The following is a 16429-nucleotide window of genomic DNA, read 5'->3' as shown; positions in this document are numbered from 1 at the left end:
GGACAAAGAAATGAGGTTTACAGAAAGAATAATGGTTTTATTAATTCTTCCTGTAAATCTGATATTTAAGACTTCTTTCATGCAAAGCACACTGCATGTAAGCCAGGAAATTAACACTTCTTGTATAGTAAATAAAGTTACTTTTAAATCTTCAGGTAAATTAAGAATTCGTACATTGAACAGCTTTGAAGAAGACTATTCCATGCAACCATTTTATTAATTATCAAAGAAAAAAGCCTAGCACAATTTAGACATCTACACAATAAAACTGTCTCCTTTTTAAAGCTCCTTTTTAAAATAGTATTTTCTGCCAAACTTCTGAACTCATATTACTTAATAATTTAAACTGTAAAACAAAATAAACCTACATTTATTCTTAGCATAGCCTTATATTAAACCATTAGTATCCCTCAATATTAACCATTAAATTATCTAACTTACTTAAATATCTACTCAAATATTTTTAATTAAAGTGCAGATTGGCCTTATGATTTCTTACCTCTGTGAGAACATTTTCTTCAATCTCTGCAGGGCCTTGAGCACATATAGTACCTTATGAAAACTTCATACTACCTGTTGAAGGAGCTTATTCCCTCCACATTCGCATTCATATGATATTCACATGTAAGAGTGTTATAGGCATAACTGAAGCTAACAGAAACATAACTGAAATACAAAACTACATACAGTCCCTGGAAAGTTTCATAGTACCTATGATCTGCACTCTAAGAGGAATTCAGAGAAAGCTTTGTATTTCTGCTCTTCCACATTAATAATCGATAATCTTTTTTTTTTTTTTTTTTTTTTTTTAATATACATCTTTTATTTACTACAGCTTTTATCTAAGGAACTATCTTTCATAGCATTTTTAAGATTGTCCAGGAAAACATAAAAGCAGGTGAAACAGCCAGTAAGTTCTACGCTGCAGAATGAATATTTTGTAAGTCAAAAAACTTAAACTGGCATTTACTTCACAAGTCGGTTAATTACACTGGATATAGAACATTAAAGAAAAAGGCTTTTACCAGCTTTTTTTCCCAGACCTGAGAGAAAAAGTAAAGTAATTTTGTAATACTTTTGTTTATTATCTGTCAGTGAGGTTTTCTAAACTTCCACAGCTGAGGAAATGGCCTGCAGTGAGATGTCCTAACCAAAGTTTACATTTATGAAATTTTGCTGTTCCTTCCTAAGTAACTGGGAGCTTTATATAATTAGTCTTAAATAGCAAAAAACAGCTCTCACAACAAGGCAAGCAGAATGAATTAGTCTATTTAAATTGTGCCAAAGATCTGATGCATATTAATTGTACAAAATAAAACACACATGCAAGACTAGAAAAACTTAACTGAAGCTTTCCATCCTACCTTCCTTGGACTACATTAGCAAATCTGATGGGACAGGGCATTTCATTTAAATTACGTGTTCCAAAAGAAATACAAGTATATTGCAGTAAATCAAAAGAGGAAAAGAGCTGAACTTCCCCTTCCACACTCATATATTCGACATGCAATATCCACTGAAAATATTTTCCAAGTCCTTTAGTATATATTTCTTTGCTCTAACAACTACAGAAACTTATTCTCTGTGTGTGCATATGTGTGTATACAGAGAAGCTGACTTCTACATCCCAACTTAGGTAGGAAAACTCTCCGGAACTCAAGGTAAGTTTCCTAATTGTATACAGCCACTCCCTTTATCTCTAGACTATATCTTTTAACAATTGCCTTTCACAATTATATGAGAATACTTGTACATCTGATGGCCATTATGTATGCCTTCTAGTAAATCTTCTTAAATCAGAGAATCATAGAATCAGTGAGGTTGGAAAGGACCTCTGGAGATTATGTAGTCCAACCTCTCTGCTCAACCAGGGTCATCTAGAGCATGGTAGACAGGGTTGCATCCAGGTGGGCCTTGAAGATCTCCAGAGAAGGAGACTCCACAACCTCTCTGGGCAACCTGGTCCAGTGCTCCGTCACTCTCACAGGGAAGAAATTCCCCCTCATGGTCAGGCAGAACTTCCTGTGCTTCAATTTCTGCCCATTGCCTCTTGTCCTGTCACATGGGACAACTGAAAAGAGTTTGTCCCTGTCCCCTTGACACCCTCCCTTCAGATACTTGTACACATTGACAAGATCCCACCTCAGGCTTCTCTTCCCCAGGCTGAAGAGGCCCAGCTCTCGCAGCTGTTCCTCATAGGGCAGGTGCTCCAGCCCTCTGATCATTCTCGTAGCCCCACAGTGGACTCTCTCCAGTAGCTCCATGTCTCTGTTGGACTGGGGAGCCCAGAACTGGACACAGTCCTCGAGATGAGGCCTCTCCAGGGCTGAGGAGAGGTGCAGAATCACCTCCCTCGACCTGCTGGCAACACTCTTCCTAAGGCACCCCAGGAGACCATCGGCCTTCCTGGCCAAAAAGGCACATTGCTGGCTCATGGTCAATTTGTCATCCACCAGCACTCCCAGATCCTTCTCTGCAGAGTTGCTCTCCAGAAGGTCAGCTCCCAGCCTGTACTGGTACCTAGGGTCATTTTTCCCTAGGTGCAGGACTCTGCACTTGCCCTTGTTGAACCTCAGGAGGTTCCTCTCCGCCCAACTCTCCAGCCTGTCCAGGTCTCTCTGTATGGCAGCACAGCCCTCAGCTGTATCAGCCACTCCTCCCAGCTTGGTAGCATCAGCAAACTTGCTGAGAAGGCACTCTGTCCCCTCATTCAGGTCATTGATGAAGAAGTTGAACAAGATGGGACCCAGTACTGAGTCCTTGGGGGACTCCACCAGCCACAGGCCTCCAGCTAGACTCCACACTACTGACGACAACCCTCTGAGCTCTGCCTTTCAGCCAGTTCTCAATCCACCTCACTCTCCACTCGTCTAACCCACACTTCCTGAGCTTCTCTAGGAGGATGTTCTGGGAGACAGTGTCAAAAGCCTTGTTGAAGTCAAGGTATACAATGTCCACTGCTCTCTCCTCATCTACCCAGCCAGTCACTCCATCACAGAAGGCTATCAGGTTGGTTAAGCAGGATTTCCTCTTGGTGAATCCACGCTGGCTACTCTTGATCACCTGCTTTTCTCCATATGTCTGCAGATGACATCCAGAATGAGCTGTTCCATCACCTTTCCAGGGATGGAGGTGAGGCTGACTGGCGTATAGATGCCTGGGTCCTCCTTCTTGCCCTTCTTGAAGACTGGAGTGATATTGGCTTTCTTCCAGTCCTCAGGCACCTCTCCAGGTCTCCAGGACCTTTCAAAGATGATGGAGAGCAGCCTGGTAATAATATCCACCAGCACCCACGGGTACTGAGGGAGCATCTCATCCGGACCCATGGATTTGTGGATGTCTAGCCTGCCCAGAAGGTCTCTAATCCTATCCTCCTCAACTCCACCATCTCGTGATCACTGCAGCCAAGGCTGCCCCCAACCTTCACATCTCTAACTGGTCCCTCTCTGTTGGTAAGGACAAGGTTCAGCAGGACACCCTTCCTTGTAGGCTCCTCCACCATCCGCGACAAGAAGTTAGCCTCAATGCATTGCAGGATCCTCCTGGACTGTTTGTGCCTTGCTGTGTTGTCCCTCCAGCAGATGTCAGGGTGGTTGAAGTCCCCCATGAGAACCAGGACCTGTGATCGTGAGGCTACCCCCAGCTGTCTATAGAAGGCCTCATCAACTTTCTCTTCCTGGTCAGGTGGCCTGTAGTAGACACCCACAAGTGTCCCCCATGCTAGCCTGCCTTTTGATCTTTACCCATAAGCTCTCAACTGCTTCCTCCTCCTCCCCACCTAGGCAGAGCTCGATGCATTCCAGCTGCTCTCTCACATAAAGAGCAACTCCACTGCCTCTCCTTCCTGGCCTGTCTTTCCTAAAAAGCGCATAGCCATCCATGGCAGCGTTCCAGTCATGTGAGCTATCACACCATGTCTCTGTGATTGCAATGAGATCATGGCCCTGTGATCGCATATAGATCTCCAGCTCCTCCTGTTTGTTCCCCATGCCGCATGCATTGGTGCACAGGCATTTCAGAGAGGTGGTCATGCCTGCAGGTTTCCCAGAAAGGGTGTACAGGGGTCGCCCATAGCCATGTCCCAAACGCATACCCCCAGCTGCATGCACCCGTCGGAGGCCCCCCAATCCAACTTGTATTTTGTTGTCTACCCTGCCTGTATGACACCCCCCCCTCCTCCTACCTAGTTTAAAGCCCTCTTTACTAGGCTGGACAACCTATTTGCAAAGGCAAACGTACCCCACTTTGTGAGGTGAATCCCATCTCTCCCCACTAGTTGTTGGTCTTCAAACCATGTTCCATGGTCATAGAATCCAAAACCCTGTTGCCAACACCAGTGGTGTAGCCAGGCGTTGATTTGGAAAATCTTCCTACTCCTCCTCCCATTCCTCTCCCTAATGGGCAGGAACAATGAGAAGACCACCTGGGCTCCCAGACCCTTGACCACTGCGCCAAAAGCCTTGAAGTCTTCCCTGACTGTCTCTAGTTTGCTCTCTGCATCGTCAGCAGCCACGTGAAAGAGCAGCAGAGGGTAGTAGTCTGAGGAACGGAGAAGCCTTGGCAGCCTTTCAGACACATCTCGCCTCCAGCAGGCGATTTTACTACCAACCCAGAGGGTACTTGATCCACCCTAAAGGAGGGCTACCTGTGTCAAAAACCCCAGCTCCCTCTATTCAGGGGCAAGGCAGACTGCTCGTTAGCAGTAGCTGCACCCAGCTACAGTGGGGGATAATTGCTGAGGCTTCTTTCAGGAGAGCCTAAGGCTACCTGCAATTGTCCTTGTCCAGCTCCCCTTACCTGTTAGCAGAGTCACACTCTAGTCCCCTCGTTCCACAAGGGTCAGCAGACCCTGTCCAACACGGGCCCCATAAGTTCAAGGCAGAGCCAAGACAGTGCTGCACAAACTGCTGCGTCTGTTGGCTGCCTCTGTTAGCTGCGCTATTCTTAAATAATCATGCTAACATGATACAGCTTTTATGCATTTATTACTTCTCTGGCTCTTCTTCATTCTGAATTACATTATTTCAGAGCTCTCTCAAACAAAATAGAAAAAGATTAACCAAGTTATTAGACTTTTAAAGAAGAAATTGGAGCTCACCATTTAACTTCAGGGGTAGTGTAGATCTCTGGAGAGGACAAACTCATGATGTCCAATATGCAGCTTTTCAAGTTTATAAACTCAGGAAAATGAACATAATCTTCTACTATAAATACTTTTATGGGAATTGGGAAGCTTCAAAAATTTTTCTTTTCCATATCATAAAAACATATTGAAACCTGCAATACAGAGACATGCTTTAGTTTACTTGGCAACAAAGTAAAAGAATCATCTGTTAATACTCACAGTCACTAAACAGTGTTACTAGGAAGTCATGTGGACAATGACCATCAACTGTAATTCAGTGTCAGTCTTAGTTGACAGAGAGAATCTGCTCTTATGGGTTCAGTCCTCTAGGCTTGAACAACGTAGGTGAAAACAGAAAAAATACAACTTGAAAATATCCACTGCCAGAGTCTTCAGAAGAATGTAAATACAAAATATTATACTATGTAAATCACTCCCATCCTAAGAGAATAGATTCCATAAATTCCATAATTTTAAGTGGAGATATATGCATGTACTATGTTTTTTATTTTTTTTTAAAAAAAAGCAGGTCAATATTCAAGCCTTCCTGCATGATATCCTTTAACATACCAAGTCTCCTGACTGTTGCACAAACCTGGCATCTTCTATTTGAAAATATTTTTATGCCATATTTAGTATATTTGGGGATATACAGCAGTATTAAACTGAACTTTCAGAAAAAAAATCGCTCATTCAGTATCACTGAAAAAAAGAGATAAATATGAATAGCGTATTTGCCTTAAAAAGGCCTCATGAAGAGTAGATTATATTCAGCAGTGAGATTAACAAATTATGAAGCCCTGCTTTTAAACTTCACATCAGATGGACTTCCAGTCTAAGGAGCAAAACAAGAACTTAGCCTGGAGGCCATCTTTATTATCTCAAGATTGCCGTTACACATTTGCCAAAATTTATTTCTGTCTGACTGAACATTGAATTGCTTGGTGTAGTATATTATCTATAAGGTGAAACTGTTAATTCTAGAGTTTTTTTAAAAAAGCTCCCCATCAGAAAGTGCATTTATGCTTGAGAACATGCAGCCAGAATAATTCTGTAACTTTTCTTCATACAAAAGCATAATAAAGTATGTCCATCTTTTCTTTCTCATACTGCTTTATATTAAATATTTTTATCATACTGTTTTATTCTCGAATACTCAAAGTTACTCCAAGCATTGGCAAAATCAAGTGGAGTAACACAAGAACAAAAGCACAGTGGAATAGTTTCCTCCAGTTCCCCCAGGATATCTAAATGCAAAATTTCTGATTTTAATCACAATCAGAATTCACCTTGATACATATGTTTGTAAGTCCCAAAACATGCAACTACCATACAACTGTCACTGACAAAATTACTCCTGTTCTAAAGAAAAGCTACATAGTTTCCATCTCACCTGAGAAAAGATCTCATTTTGGAAGTACAGACATGTTTGTGGCACAACTACCAGACATGTTAAGGTCTGTTAAATCCTTAGTAATGAGAAAACAAATCCAGCTTTAGAAGATACGGAGACTGAAATACAATCCTGACACACCAACTTTTTAAGCTTTAGCTGGGAAATATAGAGCATCTCTCAAGGATACTTAATGAATACATAGTCCTTCTTCCCATAGTCTCCATATTCCTTAGGAAACTAGTTCAGAAATTTTATCAATCTAGATAAACAACTCAAACAACTACAGGTAATTCTGTACTATATTTGTGATAGGCCTTATAATCATTAACCAGTTACCTTCAAGTGGTTGACTATGACTGCCCTGTGAATGGAGCCCTCCTAAACTGCTCATCAGTGTTCACTGAAAGATAAGCAGGCTGATTACTGGGCTCTAACACAAATCACGGCATCCTACTTCAACACCCATAACGAACTGTGGGGGAAAAAAAAATATATATATATATATATATATATACACACACACATACATACATGTACATCTATATATAGCTATAAGTAAGACTTCCTTGGTCAGAAAGCCTCCCCTCAAGAACAGAATCCACTGACTCTGTCTAACAATGAATACCTTGAGTGAAAAATTTTGAAATGAAATGTTTATGAAAACATAACCAAAACATACTCTCACATTCACACCACTGTACAGTTTGAAAAGTTTCTGAAATTGCTCTTAAGTCATGCAAAGAAAAAAAAATCTAAAGAAAATTCTGTGGGAATACTACTTTTGAATGGGTCTTCAATCTGCAACATTTCCTTGTCAAATGGGTAATAATAACTATCTTATTAGCAACAAACACTCAAAACAAGAGTCCTATTCCACTGTTGGAAAACGAGGTTTTCAGATGCCAAGGAACAGCTTGTGAAAATCCTATAAAATTAAAATAAACGGTAACAGAAGTCTTCACTTGCTAAGTAACTAGGTATTTAATCTGGGCTTCCTACAAAGGGTGTGACATACTCTTTCCATGAGGTTCTTAACATACTTTACTAAAACCAGCGAGACTTCCCAATATAAAATAAACCTAATCATGGTCTTAAAACTCACCGCTTTGAACTGTGGTAAAAATCAAGTATAAGTAACACTTTCACACTAGCAGTTATAAAATGTACAGCCAGTGTTATTTTTCCCCAAAATATCACAGGATTTTTACAAATGCAAACCTTAACTTTTACGCAAGCTATAATCAAAGTTATACTGTCCTTTCAGTACAGTTACAGAGGACATGAGAAGTATCTTTTGTTTAAGCCGGTGTTGTTATTAACGGTTCAGAGGGTATATCCGGAGCCTAAGCAAAGTTTAACACGACGGCACGCTTGTGGCTAAAGGGAAGAGCCCGCAGAGCTGTCAGGCTGAATGAACGCTCAGAGCACCGCACCATCCACACCCGAGCGCCATCACCAAAAAAAAAAAAAAAATAAAATAAAGCGGGGGGAGAAGCAAGCAAACAAAAAGCCATCTGAAAACCCTCGCGTCTCAAAACCCACGACACTCCCGCTCCCTGCTTGGGGGGACTTCACCGCCAGCAGCAGCCCTGCGCCTCCGGCCGTTACAGTTGCCGAGGCCGCCGCCGCCGCCAGGAGCCGGCGCAGCGCGCAGGCCGCACGGCAGGGACCGGGGCCGGGGCCGGGGCCGGGGCCGGGGCCGGGGCCGCCGCCGCCAACCGAGAGAGGCCCACCTCGCCCTCGCCGCCGCCCGCGAGGCCGCGCCGTCGCTAGGGCCCGGGGGACGCGGACGCGAACAGGCCCCGCCCCGCGCGGGGAGGAGACTCCAACGGCGACTTCCGGGACCGGAACGCGCGCGGCCACAAAGCGCCCCGGCGACCGCCGCGCCGCGTCGCGTCGCGTCGCCGCGCATGCGCAGCCGCGGCTCCTGCTCCTGCGCCCTGCTGGGCGGCGGCGCGGGCGCCTCGGCCTGTCACAGGCGCGGAGGGCGCCTGCGCGACGGGAGGGCGGGAAGGAGGGAGGGAAGGCGGGGCGTCACCTCCCGGAAATGCCTGGGGGGGAGGGGACTGCGCTTCCGGGCGGGGCTCGGGTGGCGCGGCGCGAAATGGCGGGCGCCTGGCGAGCTGCTGCGGGTGCGCAGGAGCGGGAGGCCCCGCCGGGGTCATCTCCCGCGAGCGGGCTCTGGGGCCGTCGTGCTGCCCGCCACACGGCTAAACGGGTGCGGCGCCGGGCACCGAGGGAGGCTGAGCGAAATCCTCCCTGAAACGACTGGGAAAAGCAGAGAAGGCAGTCTCCTAGAGACTGTATTTGGGCTGGTAACCCACTTTTCAAATTCAGTCTGAGCATTAAATCTGAATGCAACAACTCGGAAGTAAACAGAATTGAATCAAAGCTAAACCTTTATTTCAGACTTTTAAAACTGAAGCTCTCAATAATATCCCATCAGAAAACTTAGTGAGAAATATTTCTACTGTTCATAATTGACATTTAAAAAAATCAACCCCCATAATAATCAACATTTTTTTTCCAGCTGGAATTCCCCACAGGAGCAAAAATAACGCTCACTAAAGGTAGTTATTTCTGAAGTTAGAATTCGCTTAGCTTAACCACATTTGAGAAAACAGTATACTCATACTGAATTTGAAGTATAGCTACTTGCTTTAGATTTTAAGTCAGCATGAGATACTTCAGGATTGCAAGTTCTGTCATAGCAGCAAAGGTCTACAAGTGCTTTCCATACCAAAGTTGTTTCCTGTTACTAGTAACTGCCAAAATGTCACTTCAGGCTGAAATTTTCAGAACTGTGACGTGAAGGATAACCTGATGATATTTTTTCAGGATTCAGATAAAATTTTAATTGCGAGAGACAAAAAAGTTTCATAATATTTCAAACCTCCAAAATAAGTATCAAATCTTTATTTTGTGACTTCATCTGTACAATTGTTTTTTATCTGTGTTTCTGCTACTTGTACATAATGTAGGCATTTTAAGTGTTTTATTGTATACCAGATCAATAAGTGCTTTGTCTAGGTGCACAAAATTGAAAGATTTTATCATGTTACTGCTCTTAGAAGTAACACAAAATTTTCTTGCTGATGAAAAATACAGTAGTCAAGAGGTCTCCTTCACTTCTGTTGTCTGAAAAGTAGTTAGAAATTGAACCAAACCAGATGGAAAATGGCACTAGCTATTGAAGTCAGACAAGTTATGGCATAATGTGAAAGCAATCAGGAATCGTAGTTTAACACCATGTCCAAATTCTAATAGGTTTCAGTATCATAACAGCTTGCTAACTACTGACTGTATTAGCAGATCAGTTTATCTGCCCAAAATAGCATGCCTATCTTCTTTGCTTTGATTTACAAAAGTTACAGAAAAACGTTGCTGCACCCATGCTTCAAAACAAACCATCAAACTTCCTCCTTTATTAAAAAGGTACATCTCATGTATACAAGGTCTTAGACTGTTCTGCACAGTTTAAGGAATATTTCGGTCTGAATATGCATATATATATATATGTACAGATATCACATATACATATATATGTACATGTTTATGTTATATATACAAATATATATTTAGAAAGTAGAAACAAATCAAAACCGTATTACACATTGCAATAACATTAACTTATTACTAACTCCATGGAGTAGATTCTGCAAAGAGACGTGCTTATAATGTGCCTAAAAGTAGTGCTTGATGTTCAGACAGAAGGAGTGAGAACACGATACTATGATACCTCAGTCTGGCTCTGACTTAGCAGAGCAGAGTAACTGCTTCATTTTCAGACAGGATACCAGCTTGCTTCTTTGCAACACAACATAACCCACACCTGCAGGAAATCAGTTGAAACTACTGTTTCAAGCAGACAAGCTCCACAGAGTCAGCCATTCATGGCAGCAGTATACAGAGGAAAAGTTTAAGAAAGGGGGGAGTCATGGATGGGTTTTAAAGGGTGAGAGAAAAACAGCTCAGAGCAGGGTAACAGTGGGAACAGGGCTTGTAACTCTCTGTTTATCAGTGGACTGACCTTTCACTTTTGCATCAAGTGGCAGGTCTACCTGAAGCTCCAAGATTCTATCATCTAAAACAAAAATCATTTGATAAAAAACAGCGATACAGTACTGCTCAAAATAGCATCATTATGGCATTTTACTCTCTTTCAAGCATGATACTTGCTTTTCAGAATGCACAGTTTTTCCATTCTGTGTTAATTTTTACTTGAGCAATGACTGTCTTTGGTCTTACCTTTACTTAATGTATAAATGAGCCTAATCATGCAGAAACTGCAACTTGTTCAGAGAGCACTTTTTACTCTTTAAATTTTAGCTGCTGACATTTATAAATGGCCTTTTTGCATGAAGAAGAAGGGAATCTAGAACAAAGCAGAACTTTCTTTGCACCAACAGGTGATTCTCTGCACAAGTGGGTGTTTTGTGCCTGACTCTGTTTCAGTATCCAAACCTGACAGCAGTATGGTTGTTAATCTCCAAAGGACTCCACTTCTGGGCCCAGGTAGCATGGAGGGAGGCTGCTGGCAGAAATGTGGCCTGTAAATCTCGTGCATCAGGCCATGTGCAGAGAGTGAGTCTTCAACCACGAAATGGTTAAATATGCCAGTATTAGCTAATGAGATGTAAGACATAACATTTTGAGCCATTACTGCTTTCCACGGCTCTTTTTCCTGGTTTGGCACGCTGCAGATGCAGTTCTGTGATTTCCAAGTGGTGCAGTGTGGGAGCATCAGGCAGGGAGAGCTTATTGCCTGCTAATTTTGGGTGTAGGAAAAAAAAGAACCAAACCCAACAGGATCTGACAGTGACAAAGACAGGGACAAAGAAACTGTCGCGTGAAAATCTGCACCTTTAATCTTCTGTCTGGAAAAGGTATTTGCATGAGAAAGCAGGGGGAGGCTGAGGGTGCCTGATGCATTCAACAAGGCGATAGGGAGATAGGCAGAGAAAGAGGGAGGCTGCAGGCGCTGAAATTAGATGAAGAGTGAGCTTCACAGGTTGAAAGAGAGGGGATGCGGATCGGGCAAGGAGAGTAAGGCAGTCCGAACTAGCGGCAATCGCGGGAAAGGAAAGGAACTCTGACGACTGAGTGGCGGGTAAGAACACTAGTTTTAGAGAGTTTAGATAGTGCAGGGATTTCTGGATGTAGGAAGAAATCAAGAGAAAAGAATTTTAAAAAACGACAGAAAAGGAGTACTTGGGGAGAATCAACAGCTTTGGCACATGCAGCAGTATGGAGAGGAAAAGTTTAAGAAAGGGGGGAGTCATGGACGGGTTTTAAAGGGTGAGAGAAAAACAGCTCAGAGCAGGGTAACAGTGGGGACAGGCACACGCTCCCACCCCCCAGACGCAGCTGGTGACCATCTGGCTATTTCTAATTCGTGAATGACTGAAAAATTCGCCCCTGCGAAGAGCCTGCACAGGCCAAGCGCCTTGAACACCGCTCACGGCTCCTCGGGGGGCGAACGGGGCGGCAGGGCCGCCCGGCCCGCGGGAGCCGCGCCGCTCCGCTCCGCGCCGCTCCGCCGGGGCGGGCGGGGGGCAGCGGGCAGCGCCGCGGGACGCGCCGGAGCCGCCCCCGCCCCGCGGAACGAGCCACTTCGGCCCGGGGCGGGGGGGGGGCGGCGCGCCCCCTGCCCGCGCTGCGCCGCCAGCGCCGTGCGCGCGAGCGGAGCCGCCTCCCCCCGGCGGCCGCGCGCCGTTTGGTATCGCCCCGCCTGGCGGGAGCAGGCAGCGCGGCGGCGGCGCCTCCCGCGGCGGCGGCGGCGCGGGCCGAGGTGGGCTGCGGGCGGGCCGGCCGGCCGGCCGCGGCGGCGCCTCCGGGGCGCCATAGCGGGCCGGGCCGGGCCTTCCTGCCCGCCCGCGCTGCTTCCGCTGCGGCGCGCGCTGCGCGCGGGGGGCGGCGCGGCGCGGCGCGGCCGTGCGGCGGGGGCCGGGGCGGTGGCGGCGGCGGGCGCGGGCGGGCCGCGGGCGGGCGCGTGGCGGCGCGAGCGCGTGACGGGCGCGCGGGCGCGGTTGGGGGGCGGCCGCGGGGCGCCCGGCGGCGGCGCCCGGCCTTGACGGGCCTCCCGCGTCGCCCTTCCCCCGGCGCGGCGCGCTTCCCTCCGCAGCGGGACCTCGGCGGCGGCGGCTGAGGTGCCCCCCCCTCCCCTCGGCCCTCCTGGCCTGGCCTGGCGGCGGCCCGGTGAGAAAACATGAGCCGCGATTTCAAACCCGGAGACCTAATCTTCGCCAAGATGAAAGGATACCCGCACTGGCCGGCCCGGGTAAGGCGCCCTGCCCCGGCGGGCCACCGCCGCCTCCTCTCCGCCGGGGCCGGCGGGCGGGCAGACCCCGTGGGGGGAAGCGCGGGGGAATCGCCTCTGCCGTCGGCCTCCCCGTGTGGTACAAGGAGTGTACATGGCGGTTTTATCTCGAGCAGTGCTCTCTGGTGAACCTTAGAAAGGTTTTAGGTGAACTTCTGGGCGGAGTTTCGAGGTGAGAAAAAGCGCTTATGCGATCTATTTAAAACGTTCTGTATGCCTCTGCGTTAAAGACGTGGTTCTCTGCAGATGGAGCTGTGTTTTGAGGGTAAAAAATCTAAAACGTTTGAATTATTGCACCATTTAACTCAATTTTGAGAAATGAGCACTATTTAGTAGCGTAACAAGCTCTGGAACCCTACAGGAAGAACCTAAAAAACAAAAAAGATGCTGTTCCCGAGTAATTGTACCTTTTTCACACAAAAAAGAAACCTAAAGTTATGGAAGGGTTACTTTTTAATAGTGAGGTGAGCCAATCCTCTAGCCTTTCCCTAAATTGAGAGTATAATGTGATAGTTGTTGTGTCCTCTTTTTTGTTCTCCCAGCTCAGTTGGAAAAGTGATGCCGAATTTTTATGAAAATGTAGACAGAAGACTCATTACCAGAGGTTTAACTAAATTTCTGTTAAGAATTTTCTAAAAACAAGTTCAATGACCTTTTAATTTTCATAACGTTTGACATTTTGAGCTTGGACAAGTCATCAGTCCAGTATAAAGATAAGTGTTTCTATAGTTTATGATGAAGGAGAGATGATATTTGGATCAGATTGAATTCTGCTTTTACTCGTGAGCCCATCTTCGGGTTCTTTTTGTTGTTGTAAATGGTAACATAAGCGCTGTTGTAATAGAGAAGGAGTTGTCATTTCCTATTGTTGCTAATACTGTCCTTGGTTTGGTTGCATTTTTAAGCATGTAATCCTTGAGACATGCTTTGTTTAACCTCTTGTTTTTCTGTAGCATCTTTTTTTTTTCACACTTAACACTTTTAACATTTCATCTTTAGACTGTTTTTATCTGTTACTCAATTTTAATTACAGTTTTTCTTTCCCTAGGTGGATGAAGTTCCTGATGGAGCAGTAAAACCTCCTACAAATAAAATGCCTATTTTCTTTTTTGGCACCCATGAGACGTAAGTCATTCACATTAGAGGGCATGCTTTTTTTTCCTTTTTTTCCTTTTTTTCTTTCTTTTTTTCTTTTTTTTTTCTTAACCTCTCTCCCTTGCAGAACACTTCTACAGTAACGTAATGGCTTGCCTGAATGTAGTATATCTTAGAATTTAGAGCATTCAATAGCAGACCATCTCTTCCTAAACTGATCTTGTTTGAAAGCAAGACAGTCAGCTTTCTTTTAACACTTGATGTAAGCTATTCAGAGGAATAATAGATTATAACTGTATTGTGTACTCTTTGCTAATCAGAAGAAAAATCCTGCCTGAAGATATGATGGGTAGGTTTCTTTCTTTTGTAATTTTAGTCTTCTGTATTCCCCAAATTCTCAAAAATATATTCTCAAAAATACATTGAGGTAAGCTGAAAATAATGAAATAAGCAAAACTTGAGAAATAGACCAAGTTCTTCTTTGGCTTTTTTCTTCCTGAGGGTTTTTGAAGGTGTCATCTTTGTTTCTTCTGAAGTTATGGAGGTGCAATTGATGCTCCAGGTCCTAGCTAGTTTTGTACCTGCCATCCTGCAAAATCCTTATCCTTGTTGGATGCTAGCATGTTGCAATAAAATACAAAATCTGCTTTAAAGGGACAATGTTTCTGTTGTAGATAACCTTTCTTCCACTCCTAAACATGCTTCCAAATATGCTGCTTTTTATGCTATTCTCTGTTTCGTGAAAAATCATCATACTACTTTTATGATACAACTCATTGTTCTAGGGTAGTTTGTGAAGACCTCAAATTCAGTGCACTTTTACTACCTGATTTTTTTTTAACTTACAGTGTAGTTCTTGGTTCTTGATTCTTTTCGTAATGAAATAACAAATTGTAGATAGACAAGTCACAAAAACGGAAATTTTCTATACAGGTGCTCTGTTTCTTGAAGTTTCTAGAAAGGCCATTGAAATTTCTTTAATCTAGTACTTCCCACCTATCTGTAAAAGTAAGTCATGGTAGAAGAAGATGCTTCTACTTTCTACTTTTGTAAGAAGTAACTTCTCTGTCAAATAGTAACCATGTACCTGGCACGGTTTACTAGGCATTTTTTAATTGTTCCTATCTTTCAGTGGAGCTGTTCAGTAGCTTGAGGTTTTTTTGTGTATGTAGTTTTGTGGGCAAAAAGGGGCTTCTAGAATTTGATTCAAGCTTGCTGGGTTTGAATCCTGTTTCTTTTTTTGTGCTAATTTTAAGCAGTACATAGTAGGTTACTTTTCTTTTTTCCAGGATGTTTTAGCAGTTAAAAACACAATACTGTTTTGTTTCTTCCTTTGGTAATATATGTTATTCTGGATTGCACTACTTTGTTTTTGATAGATTCTGAAAATAAGTTCAGGGACATGGGAAAATACAGAGAAAAAGAAATAATTCTTGATATAAAGCTTTAATTTCATAAAAGATTGGGAAGCATCATGACCAGTTTAAATATGACTTAGGTTCCTAAGTCATGCTTGATCATGATTTTTTTTTTTTTGGCTAATTGTACATGGGTAAATTTGACATATCTATTCCTCACTGTAATGCTCTTACAAAGCGAAGTTTTACTGGAATCTAGTTTCGGTGAGACTGTAGATTCAGGATTACTGTATTTTGGAGTCTTCAGGAGATTTTCTTTAGAATATAAGAGAAAGTTCTGTTTCTTGTTTTTCCTGTACATTACAAACTAGGGGATGTTTCTGTGAGCCAGCTGTCTTGTAGTCTTTGTTCTTAAGTGTCTCATTTATGTTGTGATCCTTAGAGTGGTAGTAGGTGAAACTCCCATATTCCTTGATCTTGTAGTACTTGTGCTTTCTATGCATAGCTACATGTATAGGCAGATGGCTGTGTGTAACAACAGGAAGGAGCAGACCAAATGAAAAGAGGATGCTGTTTAATGGCAGTTAATTTTGTTTAGCTTTGTAGCGGTGAGTGATAGAGTAGTGTAGTCTGTCTGGAATTAAGTAGAGGCAACCATTTTCCATACTTTTTAACAGGAGTTAAATTCAGTAAACTTGTTCTGCAGTGTACTTTTTGTAGTTAGAATTATACACTTGGGCAAAGTTAGTCACAGTGTATGTTCAGGTTTTTATTAATCTGCACATAAGCAGCGTATCTTTCTTCAAGTAAAGGTAATTCTGAAAATTAAGATTATGAGCTTAATCATGATAAAAAGCTCATTTGTGAGCTGGATGATATTTTCCAGATGTATGGAAGGTTTTTAAAAAAAGAGAGGAGCTGAAGAAGGAAAAGAAAACTCAGACTCTTGCTCCAGAATGATTCGTACCTGACTTCTAGGAAGAAATATTAATTCATTCCTGCAAGTTACTATAAACTTGTAGTTTGACATTGTTGATTGTAGTTTGCTTTCATTGATTGCCATTACTGAACTTTCTGCAAATTTTACCAAACCCAACTAAGTGTGTCATTGCTTGCTGTACAGTGTATAGATATAC

At 43.8% G+C, this 16429-nt stretch overlaps 2 protein-coding genes across 7 annotated transcripts in view; one reads left to right on the top strand and one right to left on the bottom strand.

Moving 5' to 3' along the window:
- Positions 1–8326, bottom strand: part of CCDC171 (coiled-coil domain containing 171) — a 152110-nt gene extending 143784 nt beyond the window's left edge. For 3 of the 4 annotated variants that reach the window (XM_062600270.1, XM_062600272.1, XM_062600275.1), the window contains exons 1-2: positions 8255–8326; positions 5099–5277 (exon numbers count right to left, since the gene is read on the bottom strand). In XM_062600270.1, the coding sequence (XP_062456254.1) occupies positions 5099–5145 (47 nt within the window). In that variant the 5' untranslated portion in view covers positions 5146–5277; positions 8255–8326. Of the gene's footprint in view, positions 1–5098; positions 5278–6857; positions 6994–8254 lie in introns of all 4 variants that reach the window. The other variant, XM_062600271.1, reaches the window with a different exon arrangement.
- A 4258-nt stretch (positions 8327–12584) lies between these two features.
- Positions 12585–16429, top strand: part of PSIP1 (PC4 and SRSF1 interacting protein 1) — a 32269-nt gene continuing 28424 nt past the window's right edge. Inside the window, exons 1-2 of one of the 3 annotated variants that reach the window (XM_062599248.1) lie at positions 12585–12801; positions 13889–13965. In XM_062599248.1, the coding sequence (XP_062455232.1) occupies positions 12730–12801; positions 13889–13965 (149 nt within the window). In that variant the 5' untranslated portion in view covers positions 12585–12729. The remainder of the gene's footprint in view (positions 12802–13888; positions 13966–16429) is intronic. The other 2 variants (XM_062599247.1, XM_062599246.1) reach the window with 2 other exon arrangements.

This window comes from Rhea pennata, chromosome Z (assembly GCF_028389875.1).
Source record: "Rhea pennata isolate bPtePen1 chromosome Z, bPtePen1.pri, whole genome shotgun sequence".
NCBI lineage: Eukaryota > Metazoa > Chordata > Aves > Rheiformes > Rheidae > Rhea > Rhea pennata.
Note: the sequence above shows the minus strand (reverse complement) of the source record. Positions and strands in the feature narration are given on the sequence as shown.